We start from the raw sequence: 18,826 nt of genomic DNA, 5'->3' as shown, positions 1-18,826 counted from the left end.
AGTTGCATGAATAAGATAGGTCTGACTGAGCTAAAATGTTCTTATCCAGGAAATTATTAAATTAATAATTATTATCCTTCACTGTCAAACAAAAGTTTTTCAACCCTACAAGTAGGATGACACCACCATTTTGTCTAGAGTTTTATAAAATAATCTGCATCAAGAGATAACCAATGGGCAAAGCTGTTTACGATAGTTCAAATAATCAAGGTACCTGCAATTTTCATGGAATTTAGCCACAATTCATGACACTGCTGGTAATATTTTCAGTTTCAAAGATTTTATTTGTTTCCAACACAGCTCAACCTGGTTTAAAGGTCACTTCTGTTCAGCAACTACAAGTCTTAACCACATTTTCAAGGTCCCTTTAGAAAAAATCAACCTGCATTAAGCACTATCCAACTGCAGAGGCCACTTTTTTCATCAAATTTAAGGTGTCTGATAAACACAGGTATTGCTGCATGCTGCAGAAGAAGAAAATTAGGAAAAAAAATAAAGTTTAAAAAAATTAAGTTTAACAGTATGTTTTACTTGGATTGTGAACAACAAAAGTATAGCAGACTTAGATCTTTGTTTATACATGTATACTGGAGTGTCTGCAACTGCACCAAGAAAGCTCTATGATAGGAAACAAAATCAGTGCATGAGTAATCTCTGTAAACAAAAATGTTTATTTATTTTCAATACTGGCTTTAGGCTTACATCTAGCATGCCAATGCTCACTATTATCTTTTGAAAGAAATATTTATATCTCCCCAGCCATCACCCATACCTCTCTGCTAAAATTCACTTTACAAAAATTAGGAAATACAAATATGGTAAGTCCTAGATCATGGGGAACAAACAAGCTCATCTGCTTTACAACTTGTACTAATATCTTGCAAACACTGATTTAAGCCAAACAGTTTGTGCCAACTGTATATGCATCACATATAAATCAGTATATAACACAGAGGAATACAATTTATGAATACCAACATCTGAACCTTTTTTCATTAGCTCTCTGAAACAATGGTTTTGTGGATCAAATATTATTTTGCAAAAATAACAGAAAGCTAAAATAATTTCACATTACATACAATTAACACATTCTTTTATATAATGATGGCAATTCATTCAGCAATAAACATATGCAATGAACATTCTATGTACTCCCAGAACTGAATCACTGAGCAAGCAGGACTACATAAAAATTTACAGAAGGACTGAATAGGTACTAGGCATTGCAAATTAAAACAAAAGCCTATATGGAAAATTCCAAGGCAAATATTTGATAACAACCTTACAGATTTGATACTACTTTAGTGCTTTAAATAAATTTCAAACACTGAAGTTTAAGTAGAATTGGGCACTATTGCTAGTATTAGTTTTTTTGTTTAAATGTATACTTTTGAAACTTTCAAAAATGTTTTTTAAAATTTTTTTTTGCTGCACAAACATTATTAAATGACATTTGCTGTTTCAATGACAATGAAGTAACCCCTTAAGGGATTTTGACTAAGGGTTACTTTTTAAAATAAAACTAATAAAAAAAATACAATCCCGAGTGAATGTCCCTTAGTGTATCACATGAAAATGGTATGCAGATAAACTTACCAATCCCAATTCCTAATATACTTCTTCCAATAATCAGCATTGCAACATTTTTTGCAAAGGCTAAAACAAATGCACCGGCAGTAAAAACAACACTTGCTATCAATGTTGTCGCTTTTCGACCAAAAAAGTCATTTAGAAATCCGCCAACCAGTGCAAATATAAATGCAAATCCAATTGTCACGCTTACAATGATTTCCTCTTGTAAAGATGAGAGGTTGAAGTAATCTTTCAAGAGCAGCATCGCTCCTGATACCACCCCCGTATCATATCCAAACAGAAAACCCCCAATAGCTGAGAAAATTGAGAGGGTGTAAACAAAGCATGGTGTCCTTCTCGTTCCGGCTCTACTATCCAATTCAGGCCCCATGCTAACGTTGTCATCTTCAGAAGTGTATTGGACTCGTCTTTCCATGTTGCCAGGCCGGTCCGCTCCTGACGCATTATTAACCAAAAGTGTACGTTCATCACTCATTGAGACGGTATCTAATTCGAACTCTTCTTCACTATCAGATGTTATCATAATACGTACATGTATGCTTTATCAATATACACTGCTGATTTTATCTCTCAAATATCATTGAAGTCTAAACACAAGGATACTCCGAATGAAGTGCTTGTGGTCTCGTTCAATAAGTGTCGCGTGCCCAAATGAGATCTCCACCAATCGGGAGATCTCGAGGCTTTAACCGGTCTACATATAGACTGGTTTCCAGCCTCTACAAAAAGTTGTACATATGTACAAGTTCTATAGGGGACCGATCAAGTCTACAGACAACTCATACCATACTCCTCTCAGAGGGTTACATCCCTTTTATAAAGGAAACTGTCACGGTGACGTAAATTGGTTGTTTTAAAGAAAACTGCATAATTTTGATAACTTTACCATACTGTTTTCTGTTATATTTTCTGTACAATGGTTTTGATACGAAACGTTTAGATTGTACATTACGGGAAAGATGTCAGACATTATTTACGTGCAGAGACGGAGCACGTTTGACGTATAACAATGTAGCACGTGCTAGACGCCATAAATTTCTTCGGTCCCGCATTCGTTCACATTGTATGGTTAAACAAACGTCATAATACAGCACAGTATCAATTGCTTCTTATACATACATCAATACATTCCGTCACTTCAGTACATATTCCTAGTCCCGTTATACTAAACAATATCACTTATCAGACGCATTTCTTTACCTTACAACTCAAATAAAGTACGCAAATATTCAAATATCCATGCTCTGGTAATTGCAAACGTCCATATAAATAATCGTACAGACTTCAACCAGGTTTTCAAATTCACAATTCAAGCATGGTTAAATTCTAACATACCGCATTAATAAATGCACTGGTTTCCTACGAAGTTTCCTAATAGCGAATTACAATATGGATTGTGACCACAAGCTAACAAACTACTTAATTCCGCCTCGCATCTAATAATTCTCTACGTAAGCTCAAGCCCATTTCTCAAATACGCATGCAAATGAAACACTACAAAGGTAATTATACATACTAAACGATCCTAGTAATTAAGTGTTGATACCACAAATAATTACAATTATGATTCCGTAATATTCTGAAAAAATCGAGCAAATAAGGTACTGAACTATCGATGCATTGTCTTTCCTTAGAATCTACCTCTAAGTTTTGCCGCCAAATTACGAGTGGCTCTTTCTCGGAGTAAACCCTATTGATCTGCAATCCTTCCAGGCGAAAACTAAATTTTCTCTTACGAGTTGGGAAAGTATCATTCGGATCTGAGTTAATTACACTCTCTATCTCAATTTCGATTGGATATCGCTGTGAATCAATCCAATCAAACTTAGCGAACAATGTCCCTCTTGCTGTATGTCAACGTGGGGACGGATATGAACGTGCCCCGTTCAACCCGTGGACTTTCCTTTTGATCCTTGAAATAACCTTTAATATATAGGTGTGATAACGGCAAACCTTTGTTAAGTGATGCGATCTATAGCCGCCTTTGCAGATTCAAGTTTGCGGTCTCTGGCTGGTCCTGGTAACCTTGCGTAAGAGTTCAACACTATCCCCGCGGAAATCTTTAGACTTTTAAAATTGTTAAAGCTACGTTAAAAATCCAAATCACACATACACGCATGTTTTAAATGCGATAAAATATTTTACAAATAATGATGAGAAGACTCTATTGTTTTGACGAAATGCATTATTGATTATTTAATCTAATTCATTACAATGTTGAGTGCAAATAGATATTTAAAGGGAAAAAAGATCAACACATGGGAAACGTAAACATTTATAGTTCTTATAAATTTATTTTTATAGAATTTTTATCAACAATAAATACTTTTCTCTATTGTCAGCTTAAAATGTATATGTGCCATCTTTGCTTTGTATTTGCGCTTCTTCCCGGTGTTTAGTATGACAGAATGTCTGGGAGGGAGACATTATTATTCAACAATATTGTCTAAATGAGACATGGAGATATACGCTGAATGGAGAGGTCTCTAGTTCTATTACAGAGTTCGTTAATTCTGTTATAGGGTCTTCATAAAATTATAGAGGTCCAAAAATAAGACAAAATGCTGAGGTATATACATGAATTAAAGAGGTACATACTTGAAATATAGAGCTCTCTATTTAAATTTAAACCTTTCTAATTTTAATTAGATACCTCTCTCTAAATAAATATTTCACAATAAAGCCAATCTGAACATCCTTTCATAGTCTCGTTGTTTATGCTCGTTTTTGATTGCATTTCAAACCCGTAATCACACATTAAAAGTAAGGATTCAGTCAAAATATATGTGTATTAATGATCAAAGACGATGTACTTTGATTTAGTCGACCCATGCTTTAATGACAGCGATAAATTCCGACAGAGTATGGCCTGTTACTAATGTGGACTCAAACTCCGATCGGCACATCGTTTGGCCATTTCTATCAAGTCGAGAAATAATAACAAGTTGCAACAAGAATTACAATTGTTGATAGATCACTCTGGTTTCTAAGACACAAAAAAAAACAACCTCAACAGTCGGGTCAAGTACTGCAGCGTATTCAACTCTTTTACTAGAAAACTTCAGATGACAAGAGCTAAACCACTTCTGAGATATTTCAAGACGATACAAAGCGACCCCCCCCCCAACCCCCACCAGGCACAGTACGAGAATTGAAGAAGAATAAGACATACAAGAAGTGTTTCAATTTTCGTCTGCTCCAGTACCAAGTTAGATTCTGCTTCCTTGTTGACATTCTCCCTTTCTCTCAGATGAGAAGAAATAAAAGTTTGGGTAAATAAGATGATGTTTACACTTTTATCTGCTGAAAAAAGAGAAAGGAAGACAGAAGTGTTGAAAAGACAAAAAGACAAAAGTCACCACTACACAACAGGCTCTTCATTTGCTTGTCGGACACATCAAGCCTCATCCCAATCAATACCACACGAATCTAAGGGCAGTTTCGAACCGTGTGTCATTTATTGAGAAGCACCAACAACGATAGTTTGCCCCCCTTCATGGAGTCACCCTTAAGCAACATTTACTACAGCCTCCACATGATGCTATTTACGAAAAAGTTTTTAACAAATTTTTTAGAGCTGCGAAAACAAAACTTAAATATATACGATTACCAGATGTGCGACAATGTTTACAAGAACAATCAACGTATACATTACACAAACCCTTTCGGCGTCAGACTAAAGTGGCAGGCATTGATGATCAATGCCAATCATATTTAGCTGAGGTCTCTTAGCCAACAGTTGTAGTTACATATATTTGTTTTTCGTCATTAACGTTTTCAAAATGATCATTGGTAGTACCTTTGATTTCTAAAAGAAGTTCCTAGTTAATGAGAGGCTTGAACCTGGTTTTGAAACAAAGTGGTCGTCACACTCTGTGATGGTAAACGGACAAAGGCACGGAATTTCTCAGCTATGGTTTTTGAAAATAATTGAAAGCAGACAGCATAATTTTTTTCATCATTTAAAATTCTGCAACAAAAGTCAGATTCGTGGAAAAATTATAAATAAATCTGAAAGAACTTATATGGAAATATTTCACACATTAACACATTTGCAAGTAAACTGACGTGTTACCACGTTTCATTGAAATATACAATATTAGTATCAGATGTGACCCCTAAGATGTAACCCCTGACAACGAAGTTTGTTTGGAGCGTTCACCTACAACACCGAAAAAAGAAAGAGTGTTGAAGAGTAGAGATTGAGATCGTATTGGAAAAACTAATCGCAAATTTGACAATGGATATTAACTAACTGGATAATCAAATTGTTTGTTGTCGCTGGACAAGTACGTAGACGTGATCCTCATGTCTATAAATTAGAAGGCATCAACATAGTAGTGTTAAGTTGAATTTTTTACTTGCCTTAGTTACAGCTAGGGGCCAGAAAAGAAAGGCTACCTGTACGATCTCGAAAGCAATCTCAATCGAATAACACAAAAGTGGGAAAACGTCCATTTGAAGAAATGAACTTACGTTGGAAGGATATCCTCCTAGTTTTGATTCTTGGAATGCCGCTTCACAAATCATCAACTGTGAAAAGAAGGTATAACAAAGCAGCTACATCTCCTTCTCAAAGCTTCGTTCTCCAAGAACTACAAAACAGTCTCAGGGTGTGGCGTGGCGAAAGTGTTCTTAAAAACCAGATCGTGTCTTTCTCTTAAACTTGATGGTTTATTGGATCATCGGAGCAGCGATTAACAATTTGCAACAAGAGACAAATAACTGTGGACAAGTTTAGTCATCAGTTTTATTGGTTGTCTTTATCCCAGTCCTTCCTTGAAATATACTACCGACAGTAACAACATCGATAGCTTTTTAACCAACGACAGTTATCACCATTGCAGTTCTCGCAATCGCAACATTAACAGTGGCAAACCTCTTTTGTAACATGTGGAAAACTATTCACCTCTGACACTGAGTATCGGAAACAGAACCATGGGACTGTGAACAATAATTTGATTTAGACTCACCAAGTGACGGTTTTATGGATGTGTTTTCCACACGATACCTTATTTTGTTTCACAGCCAAATTATCTCAAGCGATAGAGTTGCATCACGAATCTCATTGGTAGATCGCTTTTGGTAGAATCATTCATCCTACGTATTCCTTCAGTGTCATGGTGCAAACACTTTCGTCGTCGAGATCCTAAACGAACAAGTTCAATAACTGTTTGATACAAATTATACTCTAACTTATAAACACCAGTCAGCCCTCAGTTCACTACCACCTTACTACCTATACCAGGAGAATTCCTGTTGGGTATTATTTTAATGCTCAACATTATTGCTACTAATTTTAACAATCTGATTGTCAAAGCCCTAGAGAAAGTTCACAAATAGTACTTAGCGAGTACCATAAAATTGCTCACCGTCTTATAATGCATTTTTCAAACGGTAGCATAATATCCGTTTGTTTTCTATTCTTGGTGCTCTCGTTCCTACAAAAGGCGTTTATACCAACAATTGATTCTGTAACCATTTTCGTTACAAAGTGGAATTGAACCAAGGACTAAAAATATTGTTGTGTTATCGATATCGTCGAGTTCAACGTGGTGGGAACACAGCCGCTCCGTTAATCAGAAGCATTCATTTCAAAGTGGATTCTACCATATCCACTTACGAGGAAGGTGGGAAACTCTATCAAGCTCACCGTGGATTTATAATCCTCATGATCTTATCTGTGAATCGTATTATAACAGTGTCAACATTATTATAAAAGGAGATCTTGGATACAATATTCTATTATCCGAAAGGAAAAGTCGCTGTGAAACTATATTTTTGAAAACAGTTTTCTAGGTGTACCCTGTGTACCACAGAGTCGCTCGACAAGGAAGGCATATTTTAGGTGATATATTAAAAATCTGCGTTTCGTCGGGTAGCACCCAGGATAATGATATTGCAAGAATCCCGATGGGTTGAATTTCATCCAGTGTCGTCTTTCACAACTTCGGCCCATATCGAATTTGAAATCAAAGGACAAACTGATAGCAGTCAGTTGTCCTTGAAAAGCAAAGAATCAAAGTTCTTACAGTGGATAACACCAATCCAGGGGAAGATGCCACAGTAGCTTCCGTCAACAATGTCATACATTCATTGTTCAGAAAATGGTAGTTGTACTTGAATTACACAGAAGTCAGCAACAGCATGGAATCTTACCCTTACCGAGCATACCAGAAAATCTCTTTGACGTAAGAATAGAAGTGAAGAACACATATCTGGATGCCACCGTAGACTGGAAACCTGACACGTTAGACTGTCTTCAAAGATACAGAGTTGATACAAGCTAAGATCCTCGCAATGTTGGATTTAACGACCGTGGAAAATAATCAAACAAGGACGCAGTTTCTAACTGATCGATAGTTTGCATTTGGACTTTGTGAACAAGACCGTCTGAACCGAACTTTGCCCAGAAAAACTGAGTTCTTTCTTTACAATGTTTGAAGCCAAATGGCAGTTAGCCATCAAAATCAGCCACGGTATTTCATACGACGACTATGCAGAAGATGTGCTTTGTTCACTCCAGACTGAGGCAGCGACAAAAGGACATTTCCACCTCATGAAATCGGACCAACATCGTACGGAACTTCAATTTGCATTTGATCTTGCCAAGAATTAGTGATATTACCAAAGAACAAAGTTATAGACGCCAAATGGACTATCCTTGTCAGAAACAACACGATAAATGTATGATGATGAGCCAGGAAGAAAACTTAGATTCATATCTGGAGGCATGGCCGACAGGAGGGGTGGGGGCCACCGAGAATATATCCATGAGGTTTGGACCCGTAAGGTTGTCCGGGCCGAAGAACACTTTTAAATTATACAAGAATTTTTTTAAAAACAAGAACTGGGAGAGACGCGTGTGTTTCTTACCCCAGGGCCCGTGATAGCTCTCTATGGCCCTGTCTGGAAGAGGTACAGACTGTCATCTCAGAAGAGTCTGAGAAAGTGGTATAAAGACTTGCGTGACCGTTCCATACCACCAGTGACTTCTCTGGAGTCCGAACGTATTGAAACTTTCTTGCTACAGAATGTATGGGTGGACGGTAAATTGACAGTCATGTTTGACTCCACAACATTATCAACCTTGTAAATACGCATATATTTAATATTGTTTGTTTGTAGTCATCTTTTGTGCCAGAGAAGCTTGGCATTATTAGTTTTTCTTTCGCGTTTCCTTAGCGAATACAAAGGAATGAAGATCTTCGCGTGCATGCTTTTCTCATGTAAAGCGGTGCGTTCGGCGGATTTTCCATCCACCATCACTTTTTGTGACAGTGTATGCATATTTGATACCTTAGTTTACATCCTACCACTCTTCTGTAGTAGTAGGTTTGTTCGTATGCAAGTTGAATGTGTGTAAAGCTCTCTTATCCTTTTTGTTGATTAGTATGTGTAATAGATCTTGATCACTTCAACATTGTGTTGGATAGTAATGAAAAGGTGGCTGTTGGATAGTAGGTTGCGCATCAAACAGAATATGTGATGAGTTGGATAGTAACCTAAAAGTGGCTGCTGGATAGTACTGCAAGACATTCTAGTTAAATATTAAAATGTCCAAAGATTGCTCTTCCTCAATTTGTTGCTCTCTTGCAGTGTTGGTTGGACAGGCAAAAGGCTAATCGATAGAGACACAGAGGGATGGACAATAAAAAGGAACATCTTATGGTAAGTCTCCCCCCCCCACCTACTTCGTTCTCTCTGTCTCCTAAACCATCGCTACTAGCTACAGAATTTCGCTTATTACATGCGACTGTGTCTCTGGATTTGTGAATGATGTTTAATTTTATAGACACGAAAGCCAACGTAAAGGGATAATAGATAGATGATAAAAGCAATCTTATGGTAAGTAGCAATGTTAATTCAAACGTAATAATGACTTAGATCAACTGTAAATAAATTTAAATGTTAGAATTACCTGCTCTTGTTTCTTCGTTTCGTTCAGTCTATAATCCCTGAATGGCTGCTCCTTCAGTGTTCAAGAAACCAACCATATAGTGTTTATAATGCGCGACGTCGTTTAAATCAGATCTCACGTTTAAACCATCAATATGTCTTTTATTTATGTAATCAGTATGAACGTGTATCAATATTATCTGTGTTATTTTTCATGATTATAGATATTAAGGGTCATTTAGTAACTGACATAATAATTAACTAATTTCTTCATGATCGTAGGTTTGTATTTTAAAAATGAGGCCATTTTTACCTTCGAAGCTGTAGAATAAACCTTGTTGATAAATTTGACCCGAGTTGTGTTCAGGTCATCGGTTTATCCCTTGGAAAACCAGGCTGATCTAATTTATGATTATCTATCTGCTAAAGTATTTGACCCTGTTAATATAGTTAGAATGTCCTGAAATGAATATTCGACACCCCCCCCCATTCGTTGCTGATACTGCGTCAGTCTTAGTGGTATAGGGCTTGATGCGGACAGACCAGGCGATATGTACCGTTAACCCGCGGACCATGGTTCGAATCTCAGTAGAGAATTACAAATTTTTTAACCTATACGATAACGAATATGCCCTCTACCTTCTGTTTGGTATATATCTGTTGCTATTAAAACTGTATACAGTTTTATACAATGCCGTAGTTTTATGGCCATTGGAGCACAAAGTATCTAACCAATGAAACCAGGAACTTTCTGTAATCAATCTGTTCATCTCGCCATGAACAATGGCGATTGATGTTAAATAAATATTACGCAAAGAGTTATTATTTGTATTAAAATATATTGAAATATAGCGGAAATTGAAAATCCGTACACATTTTTGCTAAGAAAACGGAGATTATTCATTGTTCATTCGTTTAGCAACTTGTTGAAGTGTTTGTCCAACACAATGCGTTTTTGTTTTGCAGTTTAGCACATCAATTGATATGTGAGTGTTTTAAAGTAGAGTGAACACGTAGGTACCATTTGATATGACGTGGTCAGCACAGGAATATGCACGATCATGTCTGATTTAGCGATGTCCAGAACTCCAGTACCAACCATTGGTTCTCACAATCCTTTGCGGTCGCGTGTATAAGGTTGTTATTTTAGTTTAACGCCATCTGTCAGCACATTATAGGCTATACATTGTACCAGTATATCTGGCGGAGGTATTACGAACGCTATGGTCTTAAACATAAGTAAAAAAGAAAAGCGAAACCACACTATTTTTAATATAAATTTAAGAAATAATCAAATTATTTTACAACGTAAATTTAAGAAGAACATTTATTATTGAGAATTTTCTCCAAAATAACCCTAAAAGTTCTCTCACAGGTAGAAAACAATAGAATGTTCCAAATGTATTCCATATCTTGATGTGCTGATGTACCAATAACCCTGAATGTGTTGAAGTGCCAACAGTCTTGATGTATCACAATGGCATGGTGCAGAACGTATTTCTATGAATTCTCCTTCATCCCAAAATGTTGTTTAACCCAAACAGTCATATGAGCATTTTGTAATTCTAATAAATAATTAAAAAAAAATGATTCCTTTCTTTCATTTTTAAAATAAACACAACATTAACTTCTTTTGCAGCCTGAACATAAAATAAGAAGAATAATAGGAATAGGAACAACAAATTGTTCACTTTTTCCTGTTTATATAAATCACCAAGACTCTGTTACGACTCTTTGTTGTAATACGTTACCGCTTGATCTACTTTGCAATACTCAACAATCGAGTCGGAGAATTACCCTAAACTATAAACATGTTCATGATCAAGGCTGAGTTTAAAATTAAAAGCTAAGTAAGCAACCATCTTATGTATCTAAAAATAGAATCAATACTTATATAAAAAAAGTGTATGAAGAACCCTGAAAATCGCGGAAAGGACCATAGACCAGAAGGGAACTACTGCAAGCTTTCTCACATTTAAGCTGGCCAAGCCGGCTGACTCGAACTCACGCGGGAAGAGGTCAGATATCGGTGATGTGTAAAGACGAGCGCCTTAGATCACTTCGCCACCCGAGGCCTAAATGTAAAAAGTTAAACGAATTTGACGATGTAGGCACGTGATAAGGCGATGACTGGAAGAGGATCAACCTTAAGGAACACATCCTTATTTCTTTACCTTGACATAGAGGGATTACCAGCTTATCCCCAGTGTGACAGATTGCATAAAACAGGTTTGCTTGTGGGAGTATAAACTGACTACGTACCACAAAGTAGACTAAAACGCATAGACAATATAATAACTCTGATCATGGGTAACTCAAACAGCATTTCATAGAGTTTGTTAAAATAAGCTTATATGTATTTAATGTAATAAGTCTCATTCATTACTTTTAATTATTTTCCTCCAATTAATACAACTTTTCTTGAGTGGGTGAGCCGACCATCCAGCAAACATTGGAAGTACGAAGAGACTATGTTGAATTCTTCCATAATCATTCCCTAACCAAATGTCATTATCAAGATATGAAGCCAAACATTTTTGGGACAGTTTATCCATATAATAGCCTTTAAGTAGAATGGCTGTTGGGATCCACACAAGGGGAATGTAGTTTCAACTTTAATGTTGGGATGACATTGATAATGAGGAAACGATTGAGGGATGACATTGAGGTTTCCGCAGGCGAGGGGAACTGGAACTGTCCAAATCTGCTTGACCCAAACACAACTAGATCAGCTTAATGTGGTCGAACAAACTAACACCTCGGTGAAAATAAAGTTATCCTAGTCAGAGGCGACGCAACTGCAAAAGACTGGTGCAATATTTCCATATCTTGCGGCAGTTCCAGCGTTGTTAGCAGCTATAAGCTCACTCGCTTGCAAAAGCGACTGCGTTAGGGGCCGTTGGAGTACCATCTGGGATGGGTCTGAAAAAGGCGATCGGTGGTAAAAATGTCCGCATAGCACACTGTAAACGAATAGAAAAGGAAAATGTCTTCGATTATGTGGACTGACACCCAGAATACCCACAAATATTTGGCTACATAGTAACGCTCGCAAAAGGCCTCTCCCGATGATTACCGCAGTGCATCCATTAACCTATCTTGTTTTACTCGCAATGGCAAAATCAGTTAAACGTTTTAGAGGGTCCTTATGCGGAATTAACTTGCATCGACGATCACACGCACAGATGACCCCTGGATTATTAACTTGGATTTGACAACAAGACCTGACACTTATTGGGTTGCATACATAGTAACGCGTTGACATCTTGTGTATTTTAAATCACACGGTCTTGCGTGAAGTTGATTACTCAATCCAAGCCGCTGTCACTGGTCGACCGCTGTCGTTTTCAACGCTGCTTTGGCAACCTCGACTGGATGGCCCGATACGTGGTCATCCTTTGCTGAAGCTTTGCATGCAATCGATCATTCACCAACAACTTGCGGATTTCACTTTGTCACTTAGAAAGTACACTTGAAAATATATTGAATACGCAGTAACATTTATGGTACGCGACTCAATCCGACGCGGCCTGACTAGATTTGCTACCAAAGCGTACTGAGTTTACCAGCCAGGTTATTGTTGACGTCGATCCTAGTAAGCGTGTCCAAGATCAATATCTAACGTGGACACTGAAGACGCTTTTTTTTATTTATAAAAGCTGTGAGGTGCCGCAGCAAAAATACGTGGCCGAAATAAATGTATCAGAGACACTGGTGTCTCGACAACGTTTATTAAAGATTGCGTTGATGTAGCCGAGACTGCAATAAGACAACGCATGGATACAAAGATTGCAGAGTTGCCTCCACCAACCAGGCGCAGTAACAGCATTTGGCGTATTAGTGCGTGGGAGGTGGATCTTAACTACCAATGGATCCTTATTACCTCTCTTTGGACTGGGTAAGAATGACATAGCAAGTGGTAGACTCACAGTCGATGTTTGTGTGAATGGTTTGATAGGCCTATATTATATTTATTTATCATAGTGGTTGAGATACAATGGCAATAATTACCAGAGTGAGAGACCATATATTATCCATGCTATGAGATGTGATAATGCTAAAACTCTTTTACGTATGCAGCATCCGTAAAATAGTTGCCGGAGATGAAATTCTGTTTGAAGAAGTCCACTTTATTTTGATGGATAGTTAAGCATCTTAGGCGTTTGTGTTTAAAATTAGATTTATAAGCACATATAAGTGATGAAGCTGTGGAATTTGCTGGCGGAGTATTAGATCGGCTGATCAGTGATGCCATCATCGATACTGATTTTGTTCCACTTGTCGATTGTTATCTGCCTGAAAACGGTGTTAACCAGCCATCGTATACACTAAAATATAATCTTGTCAATAATCAGAAAGAAACAAAATATTTGAGACCTCTGGTATGCAAGTGCCAATGCCTAGCCACAGAATGTACGGCCAGGAATGAAAACGCTCAGTGATTACTTTTTCAACGACAAAGTGGAGTGCACCGACAAATCCACCATGGTTACATCCCTCTTCATTATATTACACCATCATTTACTCGACCAAGAAAAGAAAGATCTCGAGGGTCATTCAGCAAGGACGCACTTATCCATTTTAATGTTCTTTGGAGCGGAAAAACAACTGAGAGATGAAATAATCAAGTGAACCGCGCTACTCGTGAAGTACAAATGCGTGTGTGTGGTTGTAGATGCTATTTGTGGAATCGCCATTGTTGGTCATGGTGTGGCAAAAAACGCCAGCACAGCGACTATTGTAGGCACACCAGTCGGAATTGTTGCTGGAGCCATATCAATAGTAACCGATGTGACTGGCTACGCAGGTAAAATAGTATTTTTTTACGGTTACGTTCGCGAATATGTGTCTATTCAGAAATTCTCACGGCACCACAAAACAATCTCATTGTCTCATTACAATCAGTAAAATGTATTCAGTAGATATCGAGGATAATATAATTACCATGGCGATGTTCGAGACAATGTTGTCTGAAATAATAAAAAAAAAACCACGAAGGACTTCGTGCCAAAATACAGAACAGAGCCGTTAGCGTCCCGAAATAGGTGATTGATTAATATGCCGTTAAAATCGACTATTTGCTAGTGTATGTAAATCTGCCTAGTAGTGTATTGGCCTGGCTGTGACACATGCTATAGTAACTTCGTTTGTGTGTATCTACGGGAAAAGCCCATCATGTGTTCATGTAAATTATGCACTCGCTTGTGATTCAAGGGTTAAGTCATGGGGTATAAGAGCCTTTGACCAAAATCATCAATAAAATCCAAAAGTCCCATAACGATACTACTCCAGACGATAAACTGAGAAGTAACTGTATCCACCCACCTTTAGATCAAAGTCAAAGGTATTAGCACTTTATCGTAATCAGATAATATGATGAAACTTGACACTCCACTATCATTAACAGGTGGCGTGTTTGCGATGAAGCATTAAGACCAAATTCATTCATTTATCGTGTGCAATTTAACCCTCAATTTCGATCTAATATCTGGACATTTCGAGTCAGTAACATTAAAATTATAGATTTTAACTCGACATTTCTTATTAGCTCGAAGTTTCTAACTGGCTTCTTTGCGGGAAAATTTATTTGGAACAAATGCTCTCGAGTACACGTTGCATGCTAAATATTAGTTGAATTTTGACGTTTTGTACACATATTGTCGTGACTTTGAAAGTTTAATATCTTGTGCTGGAGGGGATGTAAATATTCTTGTAATTAATTGTAAATCCCACTCCTTGTCACTTTTCAAGAAATAAGCTCAGTATCTCTTGAAGGTTCCAATTTTTTGTATCACGCAAAGTAAATTGTTATCGTTATTTTCTTTTACATAGTCCGACTCATGATCGGAATGGAGAAACAGTGTCTGTAAAAACTCTTCAAAGATGACATGAAAAATGTAATTTATAATTCATGGTTATGTTTCTGTATGATAGCAATGCTCATAAATTCGAGAAATTTAGTATTTACTTTTTAAAATGGTCTTTACTAAAAGTTAAGTATTTGGTACAGATGTGAAAATTGAATCTCTAGATATATTACAATTTTCAACTTTACCATTCCATACGGCACCCAAACTAAAAATGTAATGTAAAAATAGGTAATGTGTTATTGTAAAGTTGCGTCCAAATTGTAAATATGGGTAAATTTCATATAACGAGTTTATCAATTTCTCCATAGCGAAAATATGTATGCTCGAACATAAATACTGAATTGAAAAGTATGATATAGCCAAATATGTATATTAATGCAGAGTAACTCAAAAGGAATTTTTTTTTTATCTAAATAAACTCAAGTCATACATTTGTCTCACTGTGCGTATTTATATGGAAAAATATTGCATGATGATATGACGGTGATACTGGGCGATCGGGTACTTTATTGGCAAACTCCTATCAAAAGATCCTAGGACATGTAACAACTTCTTGTCCTATATTAAAACTGTACTTTGGGTTGAAGTAATTTTGCTTAATCAGTCGCTCCGTAATCAGTCCTCACCAGATTGCTCGGTATACAGATCACCGTGCCCTGACCGACCAGGAACTCGCAGTATTCTGGACTGACTGAGACAGCTATGGGGGAGAAAGCTAAGAAAAATGGCTCCACCAAGTACGATGGTGAAATCGCGGAAGAGGAAAAAGGTTCCTCGTTCTATGTTTATTATCTTACATGTTTTGCTACAATTGGTGGACTGTTATTTGGCTATGATACGGGGATCATCTCTGGCTCCCTTCTGCTCATTGGGGAACTCTGGAAACTGGAAACTGTCTGGAAAGAAGCCATTGTGAGTGCCACCATAGGGGCCGCTGCAGTATTTGCTCTTCTTGCCGGGTACTTGACAGATTTGTTGGGAAGGAAAAAAGTTATAATGTTGGCTAGCTTTGTCTTCACCGCTGGTGCGATAGTTATGGCAGTAGCTAATGAGATAATAGTGCTTCTCGTCGGCCGTCTGATTGTCGGCATAGGAATCGGTGAGTATCTCAGAAATCGTCCCTTCAGTATTTTCTTTTGGAATTCTATGTGTGATGGCAAATTAATCGCTTTCAGACCCCTAAATAACAGATTCAATACTTCATGCAGGAATGGGTAAGATCTTGATGTTCCCACATTTTCTCAACACCTTACATTGTTGTTTTTGCGTTCGCATTCAAAAACGTACCCATGAAGGTGGTTGCATTTACGATCAGTTTCTGATATTAAGTGTTATATTAATCGGCGTCTATTTGGCAACCCACCCACCTATCCTCCAAAAAACAAATACTCTACAGAAAAGCTTCAGAACATCAATCTTATTAGTGAAGAATGGCATCCTTCGTAGACTGTTCTAAAACGGTTTGTAAGATCGCGGCCATGTTCGTGTCATGTGACATTTGGTCGTTATGATAATACTATGCCAAGAGCTTGGTACTATAGAAACTGTATTCGTACGTAGTTACCATGAATATCCTTTATTTTCACATCTATTTAACTGTAAAGGGAAATAAATCAATAAGAAAAGATCTGCAGATAATAAAAATACTTCTGGTCCCAACATGTATATAATACACACACTCTCTCTCTCTCTCTGTGCTTGTTTCTAAAAATCAAAATCCAGTATATATATTTAATTATTCTTCGTAATTAAGATCAGAATTTACTTATCATAAGCATCATCAGGATCTATATAAGGCGTTGGAAGTGGGTCGGCCACTTAGGATATGGGTTCCGTTATAAATCTACAAATACACTCTGAAAGCAGTCCTTAAACTGTCTTTTTTATATGTTTGTACAAATTATAGCTATATGAGGCTGTGTATTAGAAGTCTGAGTGCGTTCCTTGCCAGTGTCCATTGACAGTGCGTTCCTTGTCAGCGTCCATTGACAGTGCGTTATTTGCCAGTGTCCATTGACAGTGAAGCACATTCCTGTCAAGTGCATCGACTGCTATCCTATGAGATATATATTTGTTATTTTTACTTGTGACACACGGATTAAACGAGTCTGTAACATCAGGCAAAAGGTTTCGACTTTGTAAGAGGCTGTAATTCATATTACAAATTTTGTCCTTGTATTTTACTTAGTTTTCTTTTTTTTCACTTTTATAGAATTTTTGATAATTGTAACGTTCTTAAAGTTTTGCTCTACTGGCCATACCACGAAAAAGCGTATGTGGTCTTTGCTTCGTCTGTCGGTACGTTAGTACAAGTTTGTTATTTCTACTCCTCCTATACTACTTTGAGGATTGTCATGAAACTTTACAAACAAATTCATCCCATAGCCTAGCTGGTCCTAAATGAAAAAAATGATCGGGATAAAAATGGTGCCCATCTGACATTCAACATAGCTGCCAAAGCAGCCATCATGAATATATCTTGTTATCGCATCTCTTCCTAAATAGAACGTCAAATTTACATGATGTTCAGGGATTTCTAATGATGTCAAGTCGGTCTTCAAAAGACTGATCTAACATACATCATCTTCTAAAATCTTCTTGTTGTTGCACCTCCTGAATAGATGTCTTATCAACCTAAGGTATTCTCTCAATGGTTCTTACATTTTGTTGGTTTTAAATGATGCCAATCTGACGTCCAATATGATTGCCCAATTTGCCATCTGAAATATCTTGTTGTCGCTACCTCCCCTGAACGGAATGTCATTCTGACAAGGGGTTTTCACCAAAGACTTCTTATAATGTCTAGGCGGTCCTAAATGAATATGGCGCCGATATTATGTCTAATATGGCTGCCACAATCGCCAAATTAAATGTCTTGTTATAACTACTTCTCCTGAATGAATTATCAACTCAGCACGAACGTTTTCAATATAAGAATCGGTATAATATTTTCTTGATCCTAAATTAAAATGGTATTGATCTGATGTCCAGTATGTGACTATCTTCAAAACCGTATTTTCTCTACTCTTAACTGGAAAGTAATTTTTATATGGGTTTTTCATCATCAGATGAAAATACTTCCTAACTGACACTTGGCTAATTTGAAACTCTTGCTCCCACTGACGAATATCAGATTGTTGCAACACTGAAGAGTTAAGACCATGGTCTGATCCAGAATTACTTTTTGCCGAAAAGGCGTCAGTTCCTTCGTCAGTGGTTGTTGCAGTGGTTGTTGAGTCCGCCCACAAGCTTTGGTAAAACGTTGTTCCACACATCATACATCATAATTTATCCACACACCAAGTAAGATTATTCTTTGGTCAAGTGTACCGTAGAAACTGACCAAACATTTTAAAATTTAAGTTATTCTAGGGCGTCGAATGACGGGCACGCATACTGATGCCAAGTGGTCACATTGTTGAGCTTATGTCAAGGCGAAAGTGACAAAAACTAACATAATTTTA

The 18,826-nt window shown here is 37.2% G+C and overlaps 2 protein-coding genes across 2 annotated transcripts in view; one reads left to right on the top strand and one right to left on the bottom strand.

Annotated features, from left to right (window-relative positions):
• The window catches only part of LOC149787954 (proton myo-inositol cotransporter-like), a 29,197-nt gene extending 26,963 nt beyond the window's left edge, over window positions 1–2,234 (bottom strand). Inside the window, exon 1 of the mRNA XM_089974218.1 lies at window positions 1,597–2,234. Within this exon, the coding sequence (XP_089830344.1) occupies window positions 1,597–2,116 (520 nt within the window). The 5' untranslated portion in view covers window positions 2,117–2,234. The remainder of the gene's footprint in view (window positions 1–1,596) is intronic.
• A 13,739-nt stretch (window positions 2,235–15,973) lies between these two features.
• Window positions 15,974–18,826, top strand: part of LOC149787953 (proton myo-inositol cotransporter-like) — a 60,098-nt gene continuing 57,245 nt past the window's right edge. Inside the window, exon 1 of the mRNA XM_089974217.1 lies at window positions 15,974–16,461. Within this exon, the coding sequence (XP_089830343.1) occupies window positions 16,065–16,461 (397 nt within the window). The 5' untranslated portion in view covers window positions 15,974–16,064. The remainder of the gene's footprint in view (window positions 16,462–18,826) is intronic.

Source organism: Sinohyriopsis cumingii, chromosome 11 (assembly GCF_028554795.1).
Source record: "Sinohyriopsis cumingii isolate HCF-2022 chromosome 11, ASM2855479v2, whole genome shotgun sequence".
Lineage (NCBI taxonomy): Eukaryota > Metazoa > Mollusca > Bivalvia > Unionida > Unionidae > Sinohyriopsis > Sinohyriopsis cumingii.
This window is presented reverse-complemented; position numbering and strand designations above follow the sequence as displayed.